Genomic DNA, 27319 nt, shown 5'->3' with positions numbered 1-27319 from the left:
AATCACTCAACAAAACCAGCTAGAAAGTCAATAGAAAACTGCTGAAATCAAAACTAAAGTTGAAGCCTGTACTTATTTGTTTCAATGAGTTGAAGGAAGGATATCAACATGTAGATTTGGAAATTATTATAATGTTGTGTCCAACAAAGTCTAAGAGAACTGAATTTGAGGGGTTACCAAACCCATTGATGGGTTCCCTTCAGGATCTTAACTCATAAAGCAAAATAATGGATCCACAGTGAAACATAAAAAACATTTTCCCATGGTTAAAAGTTTCCATTTTGAACCCTGAACCAATCAGCAAAGAACTCTGCTTTTTCCAATTCTAACCAGTTCCCTACCACACCGACTGGCCTTTAAAGCACCCCACCCAATCTCTTCTTAATTTCCTAAGATTAAGGGACTCCCAAGCTTTGCCTATAGTTTGTTCTCCTCTGCTACACCAAGCTAAATAAAACTGGCCTTACAGGAACTACAGGCATGTCGCTTAAATATTAATGGGTTTCAAAAGATTTTCTTATTAACACATAGTCCAGCTCCCCAGAGAAAATTACTATTAGTACTTAAGTCGGGTTCCTATTTCAGGCATGGTTTGCTTGGTGGTTTGATGTGGTTCTGATCATATTATATATACCTTGCATTTAAAAAAATATGCTTTTAGAAATTTTTTTAATACCTTCCTCAGAGAATCATGGTACAGGTTCAATCTTAACACCAGTATCTATCTATCTATCAGTCTATCTATCTATCTATCTATCTGTCTACCTTGGCTGTGTCAGGTCTTCGTTGTGGCATACGGGACTTCTTAGTTGTGGCATGCATGCAGAATCTAATTCCCTGGCTGGGATTGAACCCTGGCCCCCTGTATTGGGAGCGCACAAGGAATGAAGAGTTATGAGCATATTTGGGCTCTTGTTTTCCAAGTTTTACACATTAACTCCTACCTGCAAATGGTTAATGTAAATGTTCCACTGAACTCTCACCAGCACATTAGGAGAATCCTAAATACAAGTTTTACCTAGACATTTAAAAGTTTTAGAAATATTTACATACAGCTTTTAAGGAACACAACAGGCAGGTCTCTCATTCTCAATTTGCCTCTACAATTCTCGAACTTACGAAGTAGAAAAGCAACTTAAGTCATAAAGCCCTGGAAGGAAATATGGACTATTAAGCAATAATTACTACCAATATAGGTAATCACATGTTGGGCATGTATGCAGACAGGCAAAAAAGGCATCTAAGATTTACAAGAATTTTCCAACTTAAAGTCTTTTCAAAACCTTTACTAACAATTGTGGATGTGTAAAAAAAAAAATGGGGCTTTTTGGTAAGGCAGTTAAGTGAAAAAAATGAGAACACATATTTGAACATGAGTGAACTATTTTACAGGGTTTTTGAGTGTGAACACTGGAAAACAGTCAACTATTCTATTTTACTAAGATACTATCTGAGAACGTCTTTAAAAAGTACGTTGTAACATTACTGTCCTACTGGGCCCAGGATTCTCTAGCCTCGCCAGCTTTCTTCAGGTCAACCTGGAGATGGGAGCTCAGGGCCTCAGTTTTCCTCCTCAGTTGTATTAATACAGGCTCTGAGTGGAGACTGAGGATGGAGAACAGGTGAGCAGTGTAAGGCTGCCTCAGATTTCTGCACTGATCTTAGAATTCGGCTAAGCATCCATATCTCCGACCCTTCGGAGAAAAAAGGAGAACTGATAAATTAGTCTCCATCACCCGCCTGTCACTTCCACAACCACACGAAACGCATGCCTGCGCACTCCTCCCCATCCTCGTCCCCGCCCTTTACTGTAAAACAGAACCCCGTCAGCCCACCGCCCGGCGAGCGGCAGTGACGTCAGCCTCGAGGAGCGCATGCGCCATGCCTCGGGGTCCTCTTCCGTTCTTTTCCAGTAACGCTTAGGGTGGTCTCGGTGCTGTTGAAACTATAGTTCCCAGCGGCCGGCGCGGCGGAGGAGGGAGGCCGGGACTGCTCCAGGGAGGCCAGGCACAGCGGGCCTAGCGGGCCACTCCTCCTCGGGAAGCGGTTTTGCAGCCCTTTCCGCCCGCGGTGTCGGCGGCTCGGCGGCGTCCTCGGCTCGGCACGCACGCGGGGGCGGGTCACGGCGGCGTGTGGCTGTCTGGCCGGCGGGTTCGGCGGGGAGGCTGAGGCGGCGGCAGGGACGGCGGCAGCGCGGGTGCCGGCAGGCGGGCTGTCGGGGAGATGGGAGACCCAGGGTCGGAGGTGAGTAGCGGGCTGGGCACGGTGTGGTGCGGGGTCCGGGGGGTGCTGGGCCAGGCCTGGGGGCCTGGGGGACGAGGGTGCCTCAGCAACAATGGCCGCCCGGCCCGGCTCGGGAACCTCTGCTCGGCGCGGGCGCGGCGTGGGTTCCGAGGCCGACTGCCTCTTGGGGGAGCGTGCTCCCTGCTCCTCGGGAGAAGGGATGCGGAGGGGCCCCTGCGGTCCACGGACGCGAGCTCGGGCTCGCGGAGGCTGGGGCTCCGTTAGGTCTCTTCGAGAGCTTTCGTTTTTCGGTTCCCTTTGGAAAAATCTGTAAGTGCGGGGTTGTCTAGATAACCGTGTTTTGGCTTATTTTATAGATAATAGAATGTGTCCCTCCAGCTGAGCCTGAGGCGTCCGAGTCAACACCCGAGGAAAATGAAGATGACATTCAGTTTGTTAGTGTAAGTAGCGACGATATTCGGGTTTTTCCGAGTCAGAGACTATGCGTGATAAGCCGTGATGTGATTACCTCTCACCTGTTTGTTCATCATGCAGCAAACATGTGTGAATGTCTGGTAGAGACTACACTGTGGAGTAGGGCATAGGAGTAGGGAATTTGCCTGAAGAGGTGTCTGAGCAGCCCCAGTAGGCATCACAAAGCCTGTGGCCTGCGGTGCGTGTTGTACCCTGAATCTCGCCTCTCCCCCTGCACTTAGAGCCTTTCATGTACGCAGGGTTGTGGTCTCCTAAGAGTGTTTTGAAATGAGACAAGAGTAACTTCTAAAAGATAGCACACAGGTTAGGGAGAAGGGGCGGCTAGTGATGAGGAATGAGGTAGAAAACCAGAAGGGCTGCAGGAACTCAACTTCTGAGCCTGTGTGTCTCCATAACGTGAAGGCGGGTGGCTTGAAGACTTCACTAAGCTCCGAGCTCATCCTGTTACAGCACAGTCCAGCAGGCGAGGTTCACAATGAAGGGCCCGTATCACCAGGAGCATCCTGTATCTTTCTGTTTTTATTCCCTTCGGACAGTAGTTTTCAAGCATTAGTAAGTAGAAGTGTGTGGATTCCCGGGCCTCACTCCAGACCTATGGAATCAGAAATGGGAGGTGGGGCCCAGGAATCTTCATGTTGGTGCAAATGCGGGGGTGTATGAAGCTGTGAACACACTTTGTAAAACATTGGTTGCAAAAACTGAAGGGGGTGCTTTGATACATTTGAGGATAATTTCCACCCCACACTGTTAAAGTTTTATAAAGGCTCTGCTAAAAGTAGTATCTCACTTAGCTAGAGAATCCTTCTACTGTAAATGATTCTTTTTGAATACTGTAGTTGAGGTTTGCTATTAAAGGTGTATAATCTTTCTTTAATTCCCTGTCTGATGTGTATTTGTGTTTGTTGGTTCTTGGACAGTTTTGAAAAACTGGTTATTAAACAGTGTCTTCTGTGTACCCCAACATTAGACCATTGTGATGCATTGTTGTATTGTGTTTCAGTGGGTTTGTTTAGGAGTCTTTCACAAGATCGTTTCTTGGGTTTTTTTTGTCTTTGCCCATGCATATGGTGCTGTATCCTTTTCATTTTAAACTTTAAAGGTTTGGCGGGGGTGGTAGAAGAAATGGTATCCTGCCTGTTCCTCCACTGTGAGTTGAAGTATGTTTGGCTCTTCAGGACAGATATTTCAGGTTCTCCCTGAATATGGGTATATTTGTGAATGGAGAATATTTACCTTGGTATTTTGTGGAAATTAAAGTAAGAGGGACACACTTCTTTATGAACTATGGGGCTTACTTTGAGAATCATAGATGGAATCTACAAAAATAAGATTAAAAAATATATATATATAGGTACTGTGTGGAGTGAAGAATGGTGGTGTAGCTTGTCAGTACTTAATGTAAGCATGTATTAGACTGAAGTTTAAGAATACTCTTTTAAGTTAAATATTATTTTAAATGTAGAGAATCTGTTATATCTTTGCATCCAGAGTAAAAATACACAGTCAGTGAATATGTGTCCATCTTGATACATCTTATATTTATCTCTGTTTCCAAATATAAATTCAAAGGTTTGATAGTTCATAATGGAGAAGTGAATTATATGTATTAAATGCAATTACAGTACTAGAAGAAACCTATTAAAAACATTCCTTATGCCTTTATGGTGATAACACTTCAATGTATTAATGATACCTTAATTCTATTTTAAAATACATTAGAGACAGAATCTTCTCTCTCTAACCCAATCTTATACTTGACTCCTCAGGTAGTGCTTGTTCAATAAAAATAATAAATAGTCTGTGCTTAAGATTTCTTCAGATACAAAAAGAACATTGTGATATTACTTCTTGATTTACACTGGTTTGGATTTCTTAGTTCATTCTTAGCCTAACTTTCCCATCTTTAATCCGCATGGTGGCACAGTAGTTTTTGTGTGGTTTAGAAAATACAGAGTTTGAAACTAAGCATATTGAAGGAACGGAAGGATATAGATGTGGAGGTGCAAAAATGAGCCCTTTCATTTAAATTTTATTGAAATACACATACAGAGAATTGCACAGTTCATAAGTGTACCGTCTGATTTTTTCAAAGCCAATACACATGTGTAAACAGTGCTTTAACTCAAGAGACAGAATATTACTATACAGACTTTTCATTTAGGTCTTTTGCTCTAATTTTCTGTTTAATTTAGTAATATGATCCCTTATTCAGCCACCATATTTATTCTCTGCATTCTTTGAAACTGCAGATATGTTAGTTAATTTACTCCCAGAAAACTGTTTTAACTCAGGGCTAATGACGTGATCTTTCACAGTGCTACTCTAGATACAAAGGTATAAAAACTGCTGAGACAGCCTGTCATAATCTTGATAACAGCACATGAGATTTAGGCTTCAACCAAGATGATTGGTATAATGTAGAATCATTGAACATGTGGAATATTTGTATATTTTCATAAATTACTTCGGGCGGTCATGGACAAATAATGAGGGTGTCTTTTGGCTGCGTGTCTTGGGGTTGTATTAGCTCAATAAATAAAAATAATGTTGGAGCAAAGTCCTGAATTAAGTACCTTAGAGCTACAGAGATTAGTTGGAAGTACATCCTACCCGTAAGTGTCAGTATTTCAGTGTGAGAGATGAGATAGGGATGAGGACTTTGTAAATAGTTCTAGTAGAAAGTTCTTTTATAAAAAGTACAAGGTGCTGTAAAAATAAAAAAAGACATACGATTTTCAGTTTATTTTTCATAGGAAGCATTTAGTGTTTTTATGTGTTTAAAAGAGTATTTTAAGAAGAAACAAGGAAAGTCATCAAAATGGGAGAGCAGAGAGGATTATGCTTAGTTCTGAAGGGTACTTTTTTTTAAGTGGGAGAAGGAAGGATGGGCCGGATAGTATAGATTTTGAATTGTGGACTAAATTTGAACTTAGAGCAGGCATTTGGGAATCATTTGAAATGTTTGAATCGGGCGGGACTGCAGAAGTAAACTATGTCCCTAACTTCTCTATGTGGGGAAAAAAACCTGTGTTTTGCTTCTGCCTGTGCTCCTGCCCCTAAATTGTGTGGCTTTGGAGTAGAATCCTTTGATTTTGTTACTGGTACAGAGGGGATGAGAATGATGGTTCACTAGTTGATGGATGAAGCAAATTTAAATAAAATACCTTGTAATTGGAGGACCGCATGCATTTATACTTTTTAAGAATGTAAGCAGCCATTATAAATGTAGTAAGAAATTGCCTTTTCTTGATATTTGTATTATAATTATTACTGTTTGAGGAGAATTAATAACTTATTTTTTGGCTAGTGTTGTGAGTTATTCAGAGTTGGGGACAGTAGCAGGTAGACTTTTTCCTCAAATTAAAGGAAGAGAAGGTATCTTATCTCTGAAACTTAGGAAATAAGCATTGATTTAAACATAGTGTGTATACTTGGAACTGCCTCAGAATTATGTGATTAGAGACCACACAGCCAATGATGTGATTAGAGAACCAGATGGGCCTCAGTTAGTTTTCTCCTTTGTTAAATGGTACAATAGTGAAGTAATGTGGGGATTGAATGAAATAACATACGTGAAAAGTTTAGTACCTTTGCCTGTACAGGGCTCAGTGACACATGTTCCCGATTAGAGTAAAATCAACGGAGTACCAAAGGGTTTTGATTCCTTAGGTTCGTTATGGTGGAAGTTTGGCCATATCCACTGTGAAAATTAGCTACAGTTAGAGTGTTTGTTTATAAGTAATATTTTCCTTTGGAATATCTATCTTCCGTTGTTTTTCCACTCAGCCTCTTTGCCTTTTTAGGTCTCAAACACATGCTGTCTTCTCCTACCATTCTGTCAGTTATAACTCCATAATATTTGTTGAGTGAATGAATACTCTCAATGACCCCTGCTTTTTCTCATGTATGGACTTCCTATCCTGATTCTTTTTATTCTGCTCTCTTAATTAGTGTGAATCATAAGTTGTCATTGTTCAGTAGTTCAGAGGTGGCTGGGTATCAGTTTAGTGGTTGACCCCAGCAGGATATTTATGCTACTTTTTCTCATCTGTCCTTACTCCTGCCCTTTCTCCTGTTTCTGCAGCTACTTTTTCATCTTGTTTGTGACCATTTTCCTGCCCATTCTACTTTGTGCTTTGTGCCCAGTTATCCTTTCATCTCCCTTTTTTCTCTACCTGCCAACCCTTCATGGAAGCTCTGCCCCAGCCTCTGTGTGTTTCTGGTACCTCAGGGACTTTCTTGGTGTGCTGCTTCACTGGGCGTGTAATAAAAGTTCCTAACGTACATTTCTTGAGGAGAGCAAGCTATTATATTTTTATCTCCTCTACTACCTTCTTGGATTGAATGTATGATTTTGATAACCTTATTACAAATGGTAGGTTTGGGTCTTAAAGTAGGTGATTCATCTCTGTTGACCACACATTGCAGAATATCTGTCTCTCTAATCCTCTTTTTAAATGTCCATTTTTACAGCTCAGGCAGAAATCCTAATTACTTTATTACATGAGCCCTGCCCAGAAGTTTTGCTCTCTGGTTTTATCTTAGTGGCTAAATCACCACCTGCAGGGAAAGCAGTTTCCTGCTTGGAGAGAAGTTGCAGCCTAGGGGAGAAATACACTGTCTTTGAGACTGGATGCCTCCTCTCAGGAAGAGGATCTTTAACTAGATCTTAGCTTCTGTCTCTTGACCTGAGGTCTTTTTCTCTTAATTTTTCCACTGAATATATCACTTTGGCTTCCCAACAGCCGTCTTTCCCAATCCTGAGAAATCTTTCCCTCAGCCATGTTCTCCCCCCATGTCCCTTTCTCTTGTTTTAAACATAGTAGAATTTTTCAAAGAATAATCTTTACTCTTGGCCTTTACTGCCTCATTTTCAGCTTAATTTTTTAGAGCCTGACTGGTATGCTCACTGCTATCTTGAAAGTTGCTCTGTTTGTTGTTAAATTCAGTGGCATTTTTTTTTTTCGGTGCTCAGTGTTTTTGGCCACATTTAGCATTGACACCTTTTCATTGAGGTTTTCTCTGTCTTTAGGTTCTTTGAATTTGTGCATTTCTGATTCTTCTCAGATCTCTGATTACCTACTTAGCTCTTCTTCCTAAATCCTAAAATTCCATCATTTCCTCAAGAGCCTCCTTGAATCCCTTCTTTCTCCTCTTTGCTTTCTTCCTTGGCAATATCATAGTTTCAGTTTAGTTCTAGAGTTACTAGTCTTGTAGGGGAGCATCTTTCCAGTCTCCATTTCCAGTTACGTTCCTATACCCAGATTACAGGCTTGCATTTCCAGCTGTCTGCCAGGTGCCTCTGTGTACCCCTCGTACATCATCCCATTATGGCCAAAGGAATGCCAGCTCTGTCTTTGTATTCCAAATTTATGTCTATCCTTTAGTCTCCTAAGCTTGAAACCTTAGTGACCACTTTGACTCCTTGTGGTTGTTGGGGTTTTGTTTTTATAGTCAATCATTTTTTGTTTTTTGTTTTCATCTTACCTGTATATCCTTTTGTATATGCACCACAGCATCACTGTTATTTTTGCCATCACCACTATTTTAGTTTTGCATTATTATGTGTGTGGACTGATTAATTATCCTGCTTTCTATACTTCTCTATGTGATTAATCTTCTTAAGGTAAGCTCTCATGATCTTATTCCCATCTTAGTATTTATTGATTCCCTTTTGCCTATAGAATAAAATCTAGGCTTTTAAGCTTAGCATTCAAGGCTTGGTCTGCCGTGGAGTCAGTATGGATGGAAAGAAAAGATGAAGGAGAACCAGGTTTGATGTGTGACTGTAGGAGTCGGAAGTACAGCCTAGCTCCTAGTCAGAGATACCCATCCCATCTGAAAAGCATTGGCTTACAGTATCTGACCTTGTAGCACTATTCCTGTGTTAATAATCCTCTCCCCAAGGAATCAACACAGTCCTAATACCCTACCTTGGCCGAGTCTCTTTTAGGTCTTGTCATTATTTCTTAGTCTTGTGCTATGAATATTTTCATCTGCATTTGTTTTGATTATTTTCTACCACCCATAAGGCTTCCTCTTCAGAAGAGTTCTTGTCAATAAATCCCAGCATCGACAAAAAGGATTGTTTTAAATGCTAATTTAGTTTGAATAACTCTCCATGACTTGTTAATTTGTTCATTTTTTCCTAGGAAGGACCATTGAGACCTGTTCTGGAATACATTGATCTGGTCAGCAGTGATGATGAAGAGCCTAGCACCTCTCAGAGTGAGGTAAGTATATTACATTTGACTTGCATTTCTTCACTTCTGGCATTTAAGAAGCATTCTCTAAAGAGAGTCATCAAATCAGCGATGGCTGTGTTTAGGTGCTATTGTGCTTTAGAGAACGGCCTGTTTCTGTTAGAATGGCCCTGAAAGGTAGTCCAGGGAGTCCTCTGCCCAGAAGATCTCCTGCTTCCAGCTTTGTTCCTCTACTTTCAGCGAGGATTTGAAAGGATTATGTGACACAGGAAAGTTCTAAGCCTTGGAGGCCATATCTGATAAAAGGGAAATGGAATAAAACTGCAAGATTTTTGGCTCCCTTCTCCTTTCCTGTCTCTCCTCAGGTGCCCTGTAGAACTGGATCCTTTTCTTCCAGAACCATGTGGCCACAGAAAATTTGTTGTATCTTGGAAGAAAGGATATGTGAAGATCCTTTAGAAATGGAATATGGGGAAGGGTTGTGGATTATTCAGGTGTCATCCTTTTAACCTCCTCTTTCCCCCTCATATTTGGGGTTTTCTCTCTGACCTGTGATTTATTGGTTGTGGGTTTGACCTTTAAACTTATGCTTCCCCTACTCTGAGAACCAAAGTAGCTGAGCACTTTGTAGAAATCTTGTCTTTCATTTGTCTTAGCCCGAATTTCTGTTAATGGGCTCTTTTCTTGATTCATTAGAGAACTGGCTGTGTGTTCAAGGCGGCCAGAAAGCTACTTGCTGTATGATATAAAGTATTGGGACTTGAACTTGCAATCAAAATACCTAGGTTTTAGTGTCAGGTTTACTTCTTATTAAGTCTGTGAATTTGGATAAGTAGCTTTTTAACCTTAGTTTCTTTACCACATAAGAATAATACCTACCTCACAGGGTTGTTGTGAGGATGAAATGAGGTAACAAAGCTCCTTGAAAACTACAAACCGTAGAGTAGAACTGTGCAACTGGAAAATTTTGTTCATGGAGAGTGAATGAGAATTTTTAAAGGGATTTAAAAGTGACTCTGCAGTGCAGGACTTCTAGAAATGTTTTTTCTTCTCAGTGGAACTTTTCCCAAGTTCTCTTTGCCATTATTAACTTCTACTTGTTGCCTTACATATGTTGAATGGGATTTTTTTTTTTAATTGTTTTCACCAATAGTCTTGCTGTCTCTTCTTATTCTAGCATGGGAACAAGCAGCAGGCTAGGATGGCACCCCTTGACCTGGGCTTGTTTTTACTCTTTTTCATAGACACAGTGCCAGGTTAATGCCAGTAGTTGGTTTGGGGCCTTTGGGGTAGTGAAATTTGTGGATTTGACTTCTGTGGTCCCCTTGCTGACCTGAAGTGGATTGTATATTGTTAATTATAATAATTTAAAAAATTGAGTTCTACTTACTGGACATGCATCTCTGCACTTGAAAGTTAACATATTAAAAGCATATTTTTTTTCTTCCTTGGTTTTCTTGTTCATGTGGATAACCCAGAGAATGCCTGAGTCTAAGGTGCCATCCTCTGAGAGTCATCGCCCAGAAATGTGCTCTAGCTGCAGTGTTCCTCTTCCCAGTGGAGACAGCAGCTCCTCCTCTGGGAGCTGTACCAGCAGTCCACACAGGATAGTTTCTCAACCTTCTTCTGTTGAGAACCCATTGGAGAACCAGACAAGTGATCAAAGTAATTCAGTTATTAAGATCTCTGAGACAGAGACGCTTAAGCCATCACAAAATTGCCAGATTCTGCCTTCATCTCCACTTCTGGTCCCCCAAGAATCTTTGGCCTCTTCAGAGGTCAAGGAGGATTTACCTGTAGAGTCTTCTGCTTCACAGCACGGACAGGATGCCATCCTCTATCTCCAGACACAAGTGGCTGAGATGTCCCGAGTGATACGTGATCTGCAGTCCAGGAGCTGTTTTCGATTTCATCATTCTAGGCCAAGTAAGAATTCCTCGGTTCCTTGGGACATCTCTACCTCCAAGGAAGAACATTTATCCACAGTGGAAGAAGAAGCTGACTGCAAATCCCCCTCAGCTGATGACAAAGGGCAGCCAGGTGACCCTAGTCAGTCTAGTTTCACAGGGCTTTTGAAAAGAATGGAACAAAGAGGTATTATCAAGAGAGTCACGTTACAGTCCGAAGCAGAACCATGTGAAGGGAAACCTGATTGTGTGACTTCTAAGAAACGTTTGGTCCCTCCACTGCATCCTCTTCTGAGAATCGCCACCACTGAGGTTTTTAAAGACCCTGCTGATTGCCATCCTTCCTCCTTCATGGGACACAGGGTATATCCTGTGGCCAAGGATACCTCTCCTTTCCAACCAAATCCACCGGCCGGGGGCCCCATCGTAGAAGCATTAGAGCACAGCAAGAGAGGAAGCACAACATCACCTCTGGATTCTACCTCGAAAGAGATGGAGGTCATGGGTTGTAGATTCTACCATGCTGCTTCCATTGCAGCCCGAGCTGCTAGCTACATGGCCTATATGACTCAGTATCAGCGTAAACTCTGGGAAGACATGGAGGATCTGGTCCATGACCCAGAGTTTGATCGTGGAAAAGCAAGATGTATAATATCTGATGGTATGGATGCGGGCCTTTGGCAGCTTTGTACTACTAGGGATATAATGGACTCTGTGGTCAGAGTTATGGCAATGGCAATAGACTACAGAAGGCAGGCTTGGCTTCGACTCACATCTCTCACTAAGAAAACCCAAGAGAAGATCTCACACTTGCCCTTTGACGGTACTTCCCTCTTTGGACAAGATGTGAATGCTGTAGTTGCCGAAGAAAACAGTATAAAGGAAAATGACTATAAAGACCACAGCAAATACTATAACCAACATCGATACTTCTATAGTCATGACCAGAAAGCACATTATCACAGTAGAGGATACTCCAGAGGGGATTGGTACAAACCCCGAAACCACCCCTATAGATACAGGAAAAAGGGAGAATCTCCAGAACGCCATGGGTACAAGAATTAGTAACCCATTCACGTTCAGCAGTGCACCTGTCCAAGATGCTGACTGTGCTACTTGCTCCTCCCATCCACACAGGATCTACAGGTAGGAGGGCACCTCAGAATCTGAACGCATGGCTGGAATGATCACAGCTGACATTTGAATTCTAGACTTTTAGAATGAAGTAAATAATAAAGAGACTCATGCTTTCTTGGCCAAGTGAGTGGTAGAGACGTTCAGTAGGGTTGAACAAAGGTTTACCTGTTATTTCTAGTCCAAAATAAGTCTAGAGGAGGGTACTCAGGAATCTGAATCCTCTTATGATTAAGGAAAAACATAAATATTTCTTCCCCCTCAGGAAAATCTCACTGGTAAACTGAGGACTAGGAGATTTTGGATCTGGAAATAACCTACTACTAGATCTCTAACACCAGAGGCAGATCCTTCGTTTTTAGGTCATCAGTGCTTCCTTGTTTAGGCTTCCGTTTGTCAGATCTTCACAAAACGACAAATCTGTTATAATCTCTTTATGTCAGGGTGATCAGCTCACCAAGTGTCCATACTACTGTCAAGCTCTGTGAGACTTCAGAATCAGCCTTGAAGCTGTATATCAAGAACTAAAATTCAAATCAAAATTTGCAAAATCCAGTTTGCTTCCAGTGGGGTGGCTAGATGTCCCAGGTCTACTGTGGACACCAGCTGGAAGAAGACTTTCCTACCTGTGACATCTCTGTAGAAACTTTCACAGTAACTGTCTTCACCACCCAAAGCTACACAGAGAATTCTCTGCAGTTGTCACTCCTAAGTCTGTCAAGCTCTCATATATCACAAGCTGTGAGACCTGGTCATGGTGTTCTCACAGGATAATCTGGGCCTTTCACCAAGATGACCTTGACTCCCTTCTAAACTCTTGAGCTCCGTAATTCATCACGCTCTAAATACAAAAAAGATAATGCACATTAGTGCCCTGGAAATCAAGGATGTTACACCATCCAGGCATGCAAATCTGAACTCTTGAAAGAGCAAGAATTCCAAACATGCCTGACAATCTGGTCCTCTGATTGTAATAAAGAGGGATGCCATCAGTCTAGATTTTACTGAGAAATCCTTCAGATTCAGAGCGTAACTGTGGATGTAGTAGAGAGAACATCTCATGCACTTCTCTTTCTGGATGTCCATTAATGGTTTCTCAAGACTTCAGTGGTGTGTTCTTGGTTTACTGGTCCCTTAATCTAGTCAGACTCTTACCATGAGAGACGACTTATCTTTTCGTTCTCAGTTCTTCGCATTATGATTTCTCCGTCAGACTGGAACTGGCAGCAGATACCTCAGTTACATGTCCTACAGTATCTGTCTCGAGGCAGTGGCTGTGCAGTGCCCAGCCCTTAGACCCTTGTCTTCACATCATGACTTCAGTGTTGGAGAAACTGCCAAATTGGAGGGGTCTGAATACATCATCTAGAATTATTTGCTTGGCCAAATAGAAAAAAATTTTATCAGTAGACTCATAATTTTGTAATTTCTTGGTTTGTCGAACATCTGCATTATTATTATTTTTTCATCTGCTTGACCGTAGTATTTTGGGTCTACTGTTAGTGGACCATGACACTGTTTTCAGGTTTATATGGTTTCTGTTTCTTGCCATGGTTCCTGCAGAGTGGTGACTGATGCTTTCCCTGGTGCCCCACTTTTTGATAGTTTATTGGAAGCCCATTCCCCCTCCTCATCATAACCATATTCAGCACCCTTTTTGTTTACTTTTCTTCCTCTCCCTGTTTGTGCTGTAGAGGTTGAAGATGCAAATATCCCTACTTGGAAGAAGTTATTTTATTTTGTCAGATAGTTTCAGGGTACTGTATTGATTCTGTTTGTCTTATTTGTAGATGAAGCTTAAGCTGCAGTCTTGATAGAGTCTCCTCTTGGCACATTTGGTCAAGTCATATCTAGAGTTAACATTTACCTTTAAGTTTTACTTCTGTTTTAGGTCCATGCCAGTGCTCTAAAAATTCTTTCAAATTGAACACTAGAAGAGCACTGATACTGTCTAAAAAGAAACAAGGGCCTAAGAAGTCATACGAAGATTTTTATAGTTCACGATGTGTACTCTACCAGTTCAGCAGTCTCATGTGCCCTTGCTGTAGCACCGTAGTTTTCTTCTGTGAAAGGACTAGCCGTGGGAAACTTGCTGGAGAGAGAGATCTTGACACTTTTCTGTACGGCTGCACATAGATGTTCCCAGTTGTCTGAGGCTACTTTGCACTGCTCCCACTTTTCCATTTCTCCCCGTCCCTTCCCTGAATTGCATACTGTGTCACCAACTTGATGATTTTTGAGATACTCTTATTTTCCAAAATTCAAACCAAAATTATGTTGCTTGAAGACCTGGTTCTCTGAAACTGCTCTGGCATTTCCACCTAACCTGCTCTTTTTAATTTTTTTATATTTAATTGTGCTTAAAAAAAGACAAAACATAAAATTTACCATCATAACCATTTTTAAGTGTATAGTGGAGTAGTGTTAACTGTTCTCAATGTTTGTAGAGCAGCATTGCTGCTATCTTCATTTTGTGTTATGTTGCTCCGTAGCAACAAGTAGCATTGCTTTGCCACTCTCTGATTGATATGCCCAAGCATCTCCAGAGATCTTTCCTGAAAATAAAAAGGTATTGAGATATCATGGAACTGGTGGTCAGGTGGCTAGCTTCTGAAGGGGTTCGGCAGTTGCGTGGGGATGGGGCAGAACACCGAAGTGTGGGAGCAGGTTTAGCTGTAGATTGGGTGCTTGACTGCAGAAGAAACAATATTCTTAACCTGTTTTTTAAGATTAGTTTAAAGTCTTTCTCTGGCATACTTGAATGATGATGGTGTTATAAAACTAAAAACAGGGATTTGGTGTAGGGAAACAGCCCTAATAGACAACCATAGTAGTGTATGGAATTCATAATTAGATAACAAGTTTTCACATCATGTCTGCCATTTGCAGAGCCTTCAACAAGATTCTCCATCAGGCCAGCCTCTGATGTTTGAACAGCTCTAGGTCTTCTAGGAGGCCTAGCAATCATCGCAAGTTGAGTGATTTGGTGTTCTTGAAAGGGATGCGTCTAATGATCCTTTTTCTTTAAAATGTTATAGTTTGACTAGACATAAAATGTATGTGGAAATGATATGATTTCTCATGGTTACTGTGTGTACACAGAAATGCTGTTTCTATTCATTGTTATATGAAGTGCCTTTTTAAATTTCACACTATTGTTTAAAACTTAACATTTTAATGTGTTGCATATGTTGCTGGTGATATTTATGTAAATTCTGTACAGTGATTTTTTTATCTTGTAGTTTATTCGTCTTCTGTACAATTGCACTATCTAAATGTACTCTCCTTCTGAATGTTACTTTGTTTTCATTACAGCACTATTGATCCATTTCAGAAGGTTATAGAGTATGTCCCTCCCCCTTTATTTAAATAACTTCACAGTAGTTATTTTAGTTTTTAGTGATTGGCTCAGTTTCCTGGGCATTGAGGCAGCTTTGTTTTCTATATCTAGGTTCTAGGTTTCTGATTGAACCATTTGTCTCATGTCTAACCTTGTTCTTAGCCATGGTAACACAACTTCAATTTGATAAGTGGGTGTGTTTACTCGGTAATACGTAACAAGGACATTAGGAAAATGAGTACATTTGTTGACACTTTATCTTTTTTTTTTAAGACTGTGTGACAGCTTATCAGTGTAATTGCATTTAAACATTATTGTTATTATTATTATTATTTACTGTGTGGCAGCTTCTTTATCAGTATAATTCCATTTATTTACCTAGCCCTCAAAATGTCATTTTGAGGGGAGCATAAACTCAGGCTCCTTGGGTACTGTTTAGTATATTACATTACTATTATACTAATAATTTACTGAATGATACCTAAGTGACCTGATTGATAATGTCCTTAAGGCCTGCTCCATCCAGGATAACCTCTCAGGTACCGTGAACAAGGAGGTTGGAATCGACGCAATCCAGAATCCCTTCTAGCTGTAAGCTTGGATACAGAGTTAAATGACATGGATGAACAGAGTTAAATGCCACATTCAGTATTCTTGAGGACATACTTTATTGGGATTCTGGTAAAGGTTAGAAATTATGGATTAGATCTTTGTAGAAATAAAGACTGCAATAACTGAAAACTTTTTTTTATTTTTTTTTAATGTGAGGCATGTTTTGCCCAGACTTGCACTGTTCAGGTTCCATTGTCTTCTGAAATTTACCATTCTTACTTAGTGGCTAGTCCAGTAATTGACTGTCAGATCTGTATGCATCTCCTTCTTGTCATTTAGTTGGCTGGACCTATTCTATATAGTTTTTCATTAGTGTTTACCCCAATCAGGGCTTCATTTTTCACTTAAGAAAATAAACAGGTGGAAGTCGTCAGTAAGCTGATGATGATCACTGTATTGAATGCAAATCTTTCAGTTATTTATCCAGATATAACAAGTTTTGTAAGCCATTAAAATATGTTATGGAATGTCTTTTCCTGGATGAATGATGAGAATATTGTTTTATTAAATCTTTTTTTCTTGTATTGATTAGTGGGATGATATCTTTGTACTACTTTGTCTTTTCATTTGCTTGACTTTATAAGAATGAAACCTTTTTTATAGTAGTGTTTGGTACCATTGAGATACTACTCAAAATTAGGTTTGCTTCCCGTGGATATATCTGGAAGTGATCACAGGCCAACCATGTCCTTTTGTTGTTAGCATCTCAGTTATTTCATTCTTTGTATTGGGTCTTTTCTTCCCCTTTATGTAAAACCCCTTTCTAAAAGGATGTCTGATCTTCCTTAATCTCTTTGATGGAGATTATATTTTTTATTCTACCAGTCTATACTAGCCAGGATTTTGATGTGGCTTTTTATGTTTAAATACAATGCCTTCAGCATTATTGTAAGAGATTTTCTAGTTTTCTCTTAAAAATTTCCTTTTTAAAAAAAAATAGCCAGTCCAGTCTCACAGTATTTGGCTATTGAACTTTCATCAGTTTTTAATGCCTTCTTGTTTACTGGTGGTAGTATTTTCTCATTTCTGTATAGTCTTTGTGCAAATGTATTATTACATGTAGTTTGTGGTCAATTGCATTTTTTCTCTCTAATAAAAATTTTAAGTTCATCATCATGAATTTATAGTACAGCCCTGACATACACTGTATCTTTAACATTAATCAGGTTTTTTCTAGGGCATAAAAACTTTACTGGTTTTGTTGAGGTAACTGTCTATTTCAAATGGTCTGTTGGATTTTCTGATGCCTTGTCAATTCAATAAGACTTCTCAGGTTGTCTGTAGTTTCTTTTAGGACTTTGGAGATCTCTCAAGTTGTATTGCGTTTTCTAATATTCCTGAGTAGTGTATTCCTTGGTAGAAGTGAAAGCAGATCCTTTATATCTGGTAATATTAAAAGAAGTTCTTTGACCTTAAATGGTTCAAATGTTATCTTGTGGGTTCTGTTAGTAGTCCCTTTGTAAGACCAACTTTCATATGCTTTTTTTTCCCCATGAGCTATCCTGTGCTTTCTGTTTTCTTTCATTACCCATAAAAGTGGCTCTATCACAGCATTCAATTTTAAGGGCTACAGTTAGACCTCTTGTTAACTCCTGGTTTTATGTTATGGCTGTGTTTCACATTGCCTTGACTTACAGTGTAGTGATGTGCTAAAATAATTATGTTTGTGGTCCTTCTATCTATACTGCTTTTATTTAGTGAGGCAACAGTGATGTGGATGATAGGGGAAAAAGATATTTTCCAAGTCACTAAACATAGTTTAAAATTTTCAGTTCCGTTTTAAAAAACATTTAATTACATTAAGCTTTCTGCTTTTAGGTGTGCAGCCCATTCCTTTCTGCCTTAGGGAGAATAATTGTAATTAGTTTCATTTAGATTCTTAACACAGGTTCGAATGCGTGTTGGTCTTTGCCTAATGGTTTATAACAGCTCCTGTTTTCTTTTGCTTTTGACAGAAATATATTTTGACAGATGTTGGAAGCTCTTTGATAGTATTGGGTCTAATTGGCATCTTCCTACCTGGGAAGGATTAGAGGAGAGAGCCTCTATTGATAGAACGTATACGTACCAGGCTGTCTGTTGGTTGCAAGGGACTCTTGAGGCAGAAATGCACTCTTATTTTGCAGATAAGGAAATGGAACTTATATTAAACAATTTGCTCAGGTGGTGAGCTTTGAATATACACTGTTCCTCCAAGTTTCAATTCAATGTGTACTCAGTGGCCTTTTGTCTTTCAAGATGCCACTCAAATCTTAACCTCTCTGAGAAGGTAATTTGTCAAATAACTACCCTTCCCTGGATTTTGTGTTTATGGCCGTACTCTTATCCCTTATTACTTGATGTCTTTATTAACTAATTCCTGGTTATTTCACTTGTCCAATCAGAAACCCTAACCTTCATTGTCACATTGAGTTTTCACTGTGCTGGACTGAGATGATTTCTGGATACGTTGTCGTTGGCTTCTGTTTCATGGATTTCTTATTTGTGTCCCATTCATTTTCAGCACTGATCATTTCAGTCATAGTTCTTGATGCTTGTGTTTTTCTTTGTTGTACCTCTTTTGTTTGTTATACGCTTTTTGTTTCAGATATACACTTAAATTTTTTTTTAACTGATGTCTTGAGGATACTGGCTTAATGAAAGGAAGGTGGAATGCTAAGCACGTGGTATTTGAATTCCAGAGATCTTAATCTGAGTATTAACAAGTCACTTATTCTCTGAGACTAAGTTTTCCTACTCTCAAATGAGGTAATAATGCCTGGAACTTCAAAGCCTGATACAAATTTCCTTTCTATAGTGGTTATGCTGTTTCTACCCACATTTGTAGATTTCTCATAACTGTGGGATGGTATTGGATATAAATACAAATATACCTTAAGATGTATTTAATAGTATATAATAGTTCATTTCATGTCATCACGTCATGTTCCCCTTGTTTACAGTTTTTTTTAAGGCTGAACCATTAAGCTACATATAATACAAGCCCAACAATGGATTAAGTCATTGAAAGATGTATTTAAAATAAAATAGTCTCTTAAGTGCAAGCTAAGAAATGCTCATAATAAACAATAAGAAAAAAATTAAAAATAATGTAGAATGAAGAGCTAGAATGTATAGGTATGTGTATACAATTTTTGATGGATGGTATTTTGTCATTTTGTGTCTCTGATGGAAACAATCAGTACCTGCTATGTGCAAGCAGGCCCTGAGGAAGGTCTGTGGATACTGGGAGTTAATAAGAGATGGTATATTCTCTTGAGAAAGAAATACCAACACAGTGTAATTGTTCTATTTAGAGGAATGCCTATGATGAGGTTGGAACAAAAGAGAGGGCCATCTGAAGTGGTCCAGGAAAGCTTTTCTTACCAGATGCTTGAGCTGTGGTTTGGAACGGGATTGGAACGGGATTGGGCTAGTGGAGAAACAGGAGCCAGACATTCAGGTGAAGGAATCAGTGTATGCATGAGTGTGGGGAACATCGTGTATCTGGTTTTTCAGAATTGTAAGGAACAGCCGCTATGGGCGCAATTGGAGGAGATCAGGTTGAAGAAAGGATAAATGTACATGAGAATGTATTGGTTCCTACCTATTCCAAGTGTACTAAGATACGTAGCCATTACTTGTAAGGTCGTAGAAGTAGTCTGTCTAGAAGTTTCTTTGTCCACTATGGACATCTAGGCAGTTCCTTTTTTTCCTTGAACTGAGCCAGAGGAAAGCTCTCCATCAGTACACCTCTAGCCCCAGGGACGGCTCCAGCAGTGACAACAAACTGGGGCCCTGTGGGAGAACAGATTTGGTGATGAACAGGATGCTGCTGCTGAAGAGGGAGGGGCATTCCATCATGGTGGGCAGGTGCACACTGCAGGACCACCTGTGGGCCATGTTCCTCACTGCAGCTCAGTGTGGCTTGTTTCCCTGTGCATTGGCTTACAGATAATTTGAGCGTGGACTTGGAGAAAATGAAGGTATTTCTTTAAAAAATTGTTGCTTTTTAGGAGATTGGAGATGTGTTGCACAGGGCCTGTGAACCTTGTGCCAGTGGCATCTCCAGCAGCACCTAGAGCACGTTTTGTCAACTTCCTTTTTGTTTTTTCTCTGCTTTGAGTTTCTTTCCTTGCTCTGGTTGCTACTTTCACCTTTTCTTATCTCTCTCCACAAGTCTTTCTTTTCTTACTGTGCCAGAGGTAGAGCAGTGGCACTAAGGGTTGAAACATTGTAACTCCCTTTTGTTTTGTCACAGCTCATTGTAGGAGATACTAAAAAATTCTCCTAAGTTCCAAGGTTGTTTTTTGGGGGGTTGGGGGGGGGGTCCTGTGTCTAAAGAGAATCAAAATCATTCTGCCTAGGAGGAGAGTTTTACAAATATAGATATTGGTAATTAACCCAAAAGACATTGTAGGAAGAATCTTATTGAAGAGGTTTGGTGGTACGAACCTTCTTCACTGAGTAGTACTTTACAGAATGGTGTATATCTATATGTATGTTTTAAAATTTGTTCCTATAAGGCATATGTTCCATGTACTTTGTATTTGTAAAAACTAACCAGTTTGGGGGTGGGAAGGAGATTGCTTTGTACAAAAGGGTTGTTTCCTGGTTTTAAAGCTTTGCTGCTGGAGATGGTAAATAAATATTGTACAGCTTTGCTGGGTTTATCTCTTATGTTCTATCTGTATTTGAATATAAAATTCTTGAGAAAAATTGTTGCTTTTCAAAATGTTATTTGGGGTGTGGTTTCAGTTATAAGTTGGGTACAAGGAGATTCTGGTAAACAGAACTTATTCTGGGAGTGTAAACCTCTAAGACCAAACTAGAGACCCAAGCTTTGAAGGGATGGGCAATGAGAAATAGGCTTTGAAACTGGAGTTTGTATGAAGTAAAGCAGTTGTTTCAGGAATTCTGTTCAGCCTGTTGAACTGAAAATGGCTTGCCCTAATTCTTGATTAATTAATACCTGTTTCTGTTATGTTTAGGCAATAATGTAATCCAGTCATTGCACTTCTAGATACAGAAAGAAACCTGGAGGGAAAAAGTTATATACAACATTATGTTCCTTTTAGAGACAAAATTTCCATTTGCGTTTATGAAGGATACATGTTAAACTTATATTTTTAAAAGGCAAAAAGTAGTGATTTAAGCCAAATTCATTACATTTCCAAACAAAAGATTGAGATCCTCGAGACTTTTTGTCTTTATACAGTCTTGTTCATTAGTAATTAAAATTTTCTTAACAATTTTATAGCATATTCTAATGCAGAAATATTAGAAAATAGAGATTTAAAAAGGAAAAAGAAACCCTCTAGACAGAAATAACTACTGTTAACATTTTGATTTATAGCCTTCTAGATTTGGTTTCTTCTAAATATTTTTACAAAAAATGGGATCATTTTCACTTAAAAACAAATACAAATGATGTGGAAAAAAGACATTGAAATATATACGTTATAGCTTCATTGACAAGTGGGATTTTGTGCTGTGTCATTAATTTGCTTATTTAAAGATTTGGTATGCATTTATTTTATGGTTCACATAGCAGGTCACAGTTCCATAGCAATGTTAGAAATTTTAATAGTTTCCAGGAAATCTTTGTTAGCTCATTAAACTTGATTAGTATATGAAAGTATTAATTGCTTTGGTAAAATTTTTGCCTAAATAGTAGAATTTTCATTGGACATTATTCCTGATGATCTTTTATGAGCAAGATTGTGAGTCCATGGCCAGAACCGGTTTCACGTTCACTTGAACTGATTTCAAGTTTGAAGCGGTTATTTGTAGCAAAAAGAGAAAAATCAGGACAGTGCAACTAGTTTTCACAAGGTTAAGTTTATTCAATAATGAGACTACTGAGGGAAATTTTGAAGTATTAGCTCAAGTTTGTGTCTTCATTCTTATGAAATGAAAAGTCACAATGCTGACCATTGATATTAGTTCCTTTTTTAAAAATACCCTTACTTGACAAAATAAGGGAATTCTGTATCAGGCTTTCCTTCCTCCCTTGTCCCCTCCCCAATTATAGAGACCCACTGAATCCCACTATTACAGATTAGATATCAGAAGAAAGCCCTCTTCCCTTCCCGCCCAGGTTATCTATTTCTGGACTTGGAATTTTTGCTGTGACTGCCAAGCTCCATTAAAAGATAAACATTGTCCTCTAAAACAGAAGAATTCTTGCTTATTTTCTCCTAAATATGCTTAGCTTTCATGGATATGTGCACTCAGATATAACCAGTCTCCTTAATCTGCTGTCATTTCTAGGACACAACCCAAATTTGCTTTGTATATAAGAATTTCGTAGTGTCCAGGGGTGAGCATAGACAGGGTTGCAGGGAAAGGCCATATTAACCTGGCTTCTGAGGTTCTGGAACAGCTTTCCTTCCTGTACCCAGTGTGGCCCTCATTTTGTAACCTTCCAACTCCTGATCACCCACGGATTTTGGTATGTTGGACTATGTCATTGGAATCATACCTCTGCTTCCCATTTTTTAAAACCATCATTTTAGTTAAAAAAAATTTCATAGGGACTGAACTAGAATCTGCTCTTTAACCTTTTCTGGCTTTACAGCTTTCTCCTTAATTGTTAGGACCCCACAAACTTCCCCAATGGGAGCGGGTGGGTATGGAAGAAAAACTAACTCAGAGAAGTGATCTAAAATATTGGCAAATAGGGACTTCCCTGGTAGTCCAGTGGTTAAGACTCCACGCTACCACTGCAGGGGGTGCGGGTTTGATCTCTGGTCAGGGAACTAAGATCCTGCATGCCATGTGGCACGGCCAAAATAATTTATATATTGGGGGGGGGGAGGGGGGGGAGAGAGAGAGAGAGAGAGAGGCAAATAGAGACTCTCCCCTCCCCAATACATTTCTTAGGACTTTCCTTTCCTATGCTTCTCCCCCCAGATAACTGAGCGGATACACTTTCTTGCTGGTCATTTGCTATCATTGTGGACTCTTTAATATTACTCTTTAGTAGTATTTAATATAGAAGTTAATCCAGGGTAATCACAACAAGTGCTTCAAGAAGGATGACTGAAGATCTGTAGCTGCTAACATTCTAAATGAAACTGAGAGCCCATTATTCTTACCATTGGGAGCCAATTCCATTTCTAGTTTGAGAAGTTACATATCTGAAAGCCTGACCTCCCTTAGAAAAACTCCAAGGGCCTAAAAGCTTCTTTAGACTATAGGCTTTGGGGGAGATTGGCAAATATAGCCTAAGAAGAGTCCTGGAATCTTGTGATTTCACATTAAATTACAATTCAGCATTGTGGCACTAATGGAATGGTGGAAATTCGCAAACTGAAAGATACATTGGCCCCTTTTCATCTTAGTTCTACAGGAAACATTTAAGACATTTTCATGTAGCCTGAAATCAGTTCACTTTCTGCCCATATTCTGACAGTACTGTAGCTTTGGTTCTGCAGTTGGGTGAGTAACAAGGTGGCCTGCAGTAAGTTTTTCCCCCATGTTCTGATCAGTTAAAACCTATTTCTGAACATATTGATTCTTTGAATTACCAGTTAAACTGTGCAAAATAAGGCCTTCTGTGACCTAATGGGTTAAATCGCTAACATTTTAATATCAATGATACCTCTGTTTTTCCAATGCCGATATGTTCTTCCAGAACCACAGAAGAATATAATTCAGTGAGATCTGAGGCCAGCCCTCATTTTGGATCACTAACAATGGAAATCCCAGGGACTTGGCTTTCTGGAGAGAGTGAGTGTTCATAGATAACCTATTACTCATGCCTGGCTTTAACCAGCAACCTTGATTCCCAAACCCAAGTTTGTGATGGAAAAATATCAAATGAATATCACCCTGCTGCACATGCTTAATTTCTTTCCTCTTTAACACATTCTTGTTTAAAGTACTTCCATTTTGTCATTTTTAAATGGCAAAGATTTCAAAGCTGAAGTTCTTCCTTTCTCTAGCTACCATTTCTTTTCATCTACTCACAACAGATTGTCTCTCAGATCTGCTTTTCTGCTTTCAGTGTAGGTAGCCAGAGTTCTTTTTTTTCTTTTTTTTCCTGGAAACTAACCCACCTTAGAGGGGAAGGAGAAGGAGACCAAACACAATTCTGAATGCCTTTTGTTTTCAGAAAGCATCAGGGCCATAAGGTCTTTTGGGCCCTTCAAAGTCATGAAAGTTAACAAACAGATCAGCAGAATTAATTAGAAATAACATAAGTAATCCTGTTTTGACATAAGCATATAGTTAAATAAAAGACAACAGGCTACTGATAGCTAAATATAAGAAAAATAATTTTAACAATAATACCAACAGGTTATACTTACTTGACATTTAAAAGGTAAAGTTCTAGGGCTAGAAATTAATTTTAGAATGAAGTTGAAGAGATCCAAACAAAAGTTTAAATGTTGATTAAAGGGCTAAATAATTTATCTTCCTAGCATATGTATATAGCTTGAAGGGGGTAAAGTTTTAGGAGCATACTTATATTTTGACTAGTGGATTACTAAAAATTTTTCCTGTAGGATATATAATTGCTGTATTCCTGGCATTAGTTTTCATTTAGCTTTGCATCCAGAGTTTATAATTTACAGTGTAAATCAGAGGATCATTACTTGTGCTTTAATGTAAACCTTAAGAAGAATAAATGTTATGTAAAGTTTTCCTGAATGAGTATAACTTGGGAAGTAATTCAGAATGGTTATTTTGTCGTGGTTTGGGAAAACGTAAAATGATAGTGGAACCATCAATTCAAGGTAACTCTTCCAGGATTAGGATTACCTTAATTACGTTAATTAACCTTAATTAACCCAAAACATGGCCTTCTTCCTGTCTCCAGAATATTCACATTGTTGTGACACAACAACATGTTTTGTCAGTAAATCCTAATTTGCACCTTGTCTACCTCATGTGTTAACATGACCTTGGTTTACCTGGCCTTCCAAGCATGACTTTTGCTAGCGTTTAAAACTTAAATAAAATGTCATCTCTGTCAGGAAAACTAACACACTCTAGGTCCATGTTTAAATACTGTTAACTTCCTTAAATTAAAAATTCTTTTAGGGCTTCCCTGGTGGCGCAGTGGTTGAGAGTCCACCTGCTGATGCAGGGGACATGGGTTCGTGCCCCGGTCTGGGAAGATCCCACATGCCGCGGAGCGGCTAGGCCCGTGAGCCATGGCCGCTGAGCCTGCGCATCCAGAGCCTGTGCTCCGCTACATTTTCTTCTCAAGGTAGTACCCACATTTTAAAGAGATTAATTTTTTATCTTCCCAAAGAGTAAATTTCATTTGCTTTTAAGACAGAGATAAACTTATCTCAGGATCAGAGCTCAGATAAATAAATTTTTATGACTATCATTTTTAGTAAGCTGCATTGTCCTATGACTTGTAAAAGGACATTTTGAAGTTGGTAAGATGCCACCTGCTACCTGGTGCAGTGGTATAGGCTGGCCAAGTGGTCAGAAAGTTAGTTTGGGACTACTTCTACCCAAAGTGATCCTGTGAACATTCTTTACTGCAATGATGTAGCCTTGTACTAAAAATACCACCTCGGCCTTGTTACATATGCTCACTTCAGTGGAACTTCTGTGTACTTGGAAAATCACACCTGCTGTTTGATTTGGTTGATGCAACTGTGTCCCAATTTAGATAAAATTTGGGTTGTACATATATGATTGATTTGCCTAAAAAGGGATATTTTCGTTAGTAACACAATCTTTCTGGTAGAATAACATTAAAAAATTTATTTATATTTATTTAATATTTATTTATTTATGCATGCGTGCATGCTGTGCCAGGTCTTAGTTGTGACATGCGGGATCTTCGTTATGGCATGCAGACTCTTAGTTGCCGCACGCGGGATCTAGTTCCCCGACCAGGGATCAAACCCTGGGCCCCTGCATTGAAAGCGTGGAGTCTTGCCCACTAGACCACCAGGGAAGTCCCTAGAAAAACTTGTTTTTTTAATAGAAGCCCATATGATTTAAATTTATTTATTTATTTATTTATTTATTTATGGCTGTGTTGGGTCTTAGTTTCTGTGCGAGGGCTTTCTCTAGTTGTGGCAAGCGGGGGCCACTCTTCATTGCGGTGCGCGGGCCTCTCACTATCGCGGCCTCTCTTGTTGCGGAGCACAGGCTCCAGACGCGCAGGCTCAGTAATTGTGCCTCACGGGCCCAGTTGCTCCGTGGCATGTGGGATCTTCCCAGACCAGGGCTTGAACCCGTGTCCCCTGCATTGGCAGGCAGATTCTCAACCACTGTGCCACCAGGGAAGCCCTAGAAAAACATTTTTAATAGAGTTTATGTTTTAGAAAAGTTTTAGGTTCACAGCAAAAAAAAAAAAAAAAAAAAGAGGAAGAGATCTCCTATATACCTCCCCACCCCTCAATAAAGCTTCCCCCATTATCAACTTCCCCCAACATAGTAGTACATTTGGAATAATCAGTGAGCCTATGGTGACACGTTATTACCCAAAGTCTGTAGTTTGCATTCGGGTTCACTCTTGGTGCTGTACATTCTATGGGTTTGGACAAATGTAATAAGGTATCTACCTTTATAGTGTCATATAGAATAGATTTCCTACCCTAAAAATCCTCTGTACCCTGCCAATTCATCCCTCCCTCTCCCCTAACCCCTGGCAACCACTGATCTATTTTTACTGTCACCATAGTTTTGCCTTTTCCAGGATGCCATATAGTTGGAACCATACAGTAAATAGCCTTTTCAGATTGGCTACTTTCATCTAGTAATATGTATTTAGGTATTCCTCCATGTCTTTTCATGGCTTGGTAGCTCATTTCTTTTTAGCACTGAATAAATATTCCATCATCTGGATGTATACAGTTTATCCATTAACCTACTAAAGGTGCTTTGTTGCTTATGAATAAAGCTGTTACAAATAAAGTTTATGAATAAAGCTGTTATAAATATCTCATAACACAGGTTACTTCACTCCTAACTACTGTGTGGTTTATTTGCATGTTGTTTTTCTTAGGAAGAGCATTTCTTCTGCAAAGAAAGAGGGTTTTATTTCTTCCTTGATTTGTGGTTTGGTGTCTGACATTAATTTGGGGAAATTATTGGTCGTTATTGCGTCAAATAGTTCCTCTGTTCCTTTCTCTCTTTCTTCCCCTGGTATTCCCATTATGCATACATCTTTTGTAACAGTTTTTGGATATTCTGGGTTTTTTTTTTTTTTCCAGTCTTTTTTCTCTTTGTCTTCCAGTTTTGGAAGTTTCTGTTGACATATTCTCAGGCACGCAGATTCTTTCCTTGGTGGTGTGCAGTCTGCTGGTGAGCCATGAAAGGCACTGTTCATTTCTGTTGTGGTGTTTTTGATCTCTGATTTCTTTCTGGTTCTCTCTTAGGATTTCCATCTCTCTTACATTACACATCTGTTCTTATAGGTTGTCTATTTTTTCCATCAGTGCCCTCAG

The 27319-nt window shown here is 39.5% G+C and overlaps 1 protein-coding gene across 5 annotated transcripts in view; it reads left to right on the top strand.

Moving 5' to 3' along the window:
* The window catches only part of LOC309966882 (E3 SUMO-protein ligase ZNF451), a 121893-nt gene that overhangs the window by 34626 nt on the left and 59948 nt on the right, over window positions 1-27319 (top strand). For 2 of the 5 annotated variants that reach the window (XM_082847277.1, XM_082847279.1), the window contains exons 1-3: window positions 2156-2244; window positions 2601-2684; window positions 8871-8951. In XM_082847277.1, the coding sequence (XP_082703403.1) occupies window positions 2224-2244; window positions 2601-2684; window positions 8871-8951 (186 nt within the window). In that variant the 5' untranslated portion in view covers window positions 2156-2223. Of the gene's footprint in view, window positions 1-2155; window positions 2245-2600; window positions 2685-8870; window positions 8952-10399; window positions 12239-27319 lie in introns of those variants that run through there. The other 3 variants (XR_014326488.1, XM_082847280.1, XM_082847278.1) reach the window with 3 other exon arrangements.

The sequence above is a fragment of the Leucopleurus acutus genome, assembly GCF_964270905.1.
Source record: "Leucopleurus acutus genome assembly, chromosome: 10".
In the NCBI taxonomy this organism is placed as follows: domain Eukaryota; kingdom Metazoa; phylum Chordata; class Mammalia; order Artiodactyla; family Delphinidae; genus Leucopleurus; species Leucopleurus acutus.
The sequence above is the reverse complement of the archived record's forward strand: the minus strand, read 5'-3'. Positions and strand labels throughout refer to the sequence as shown.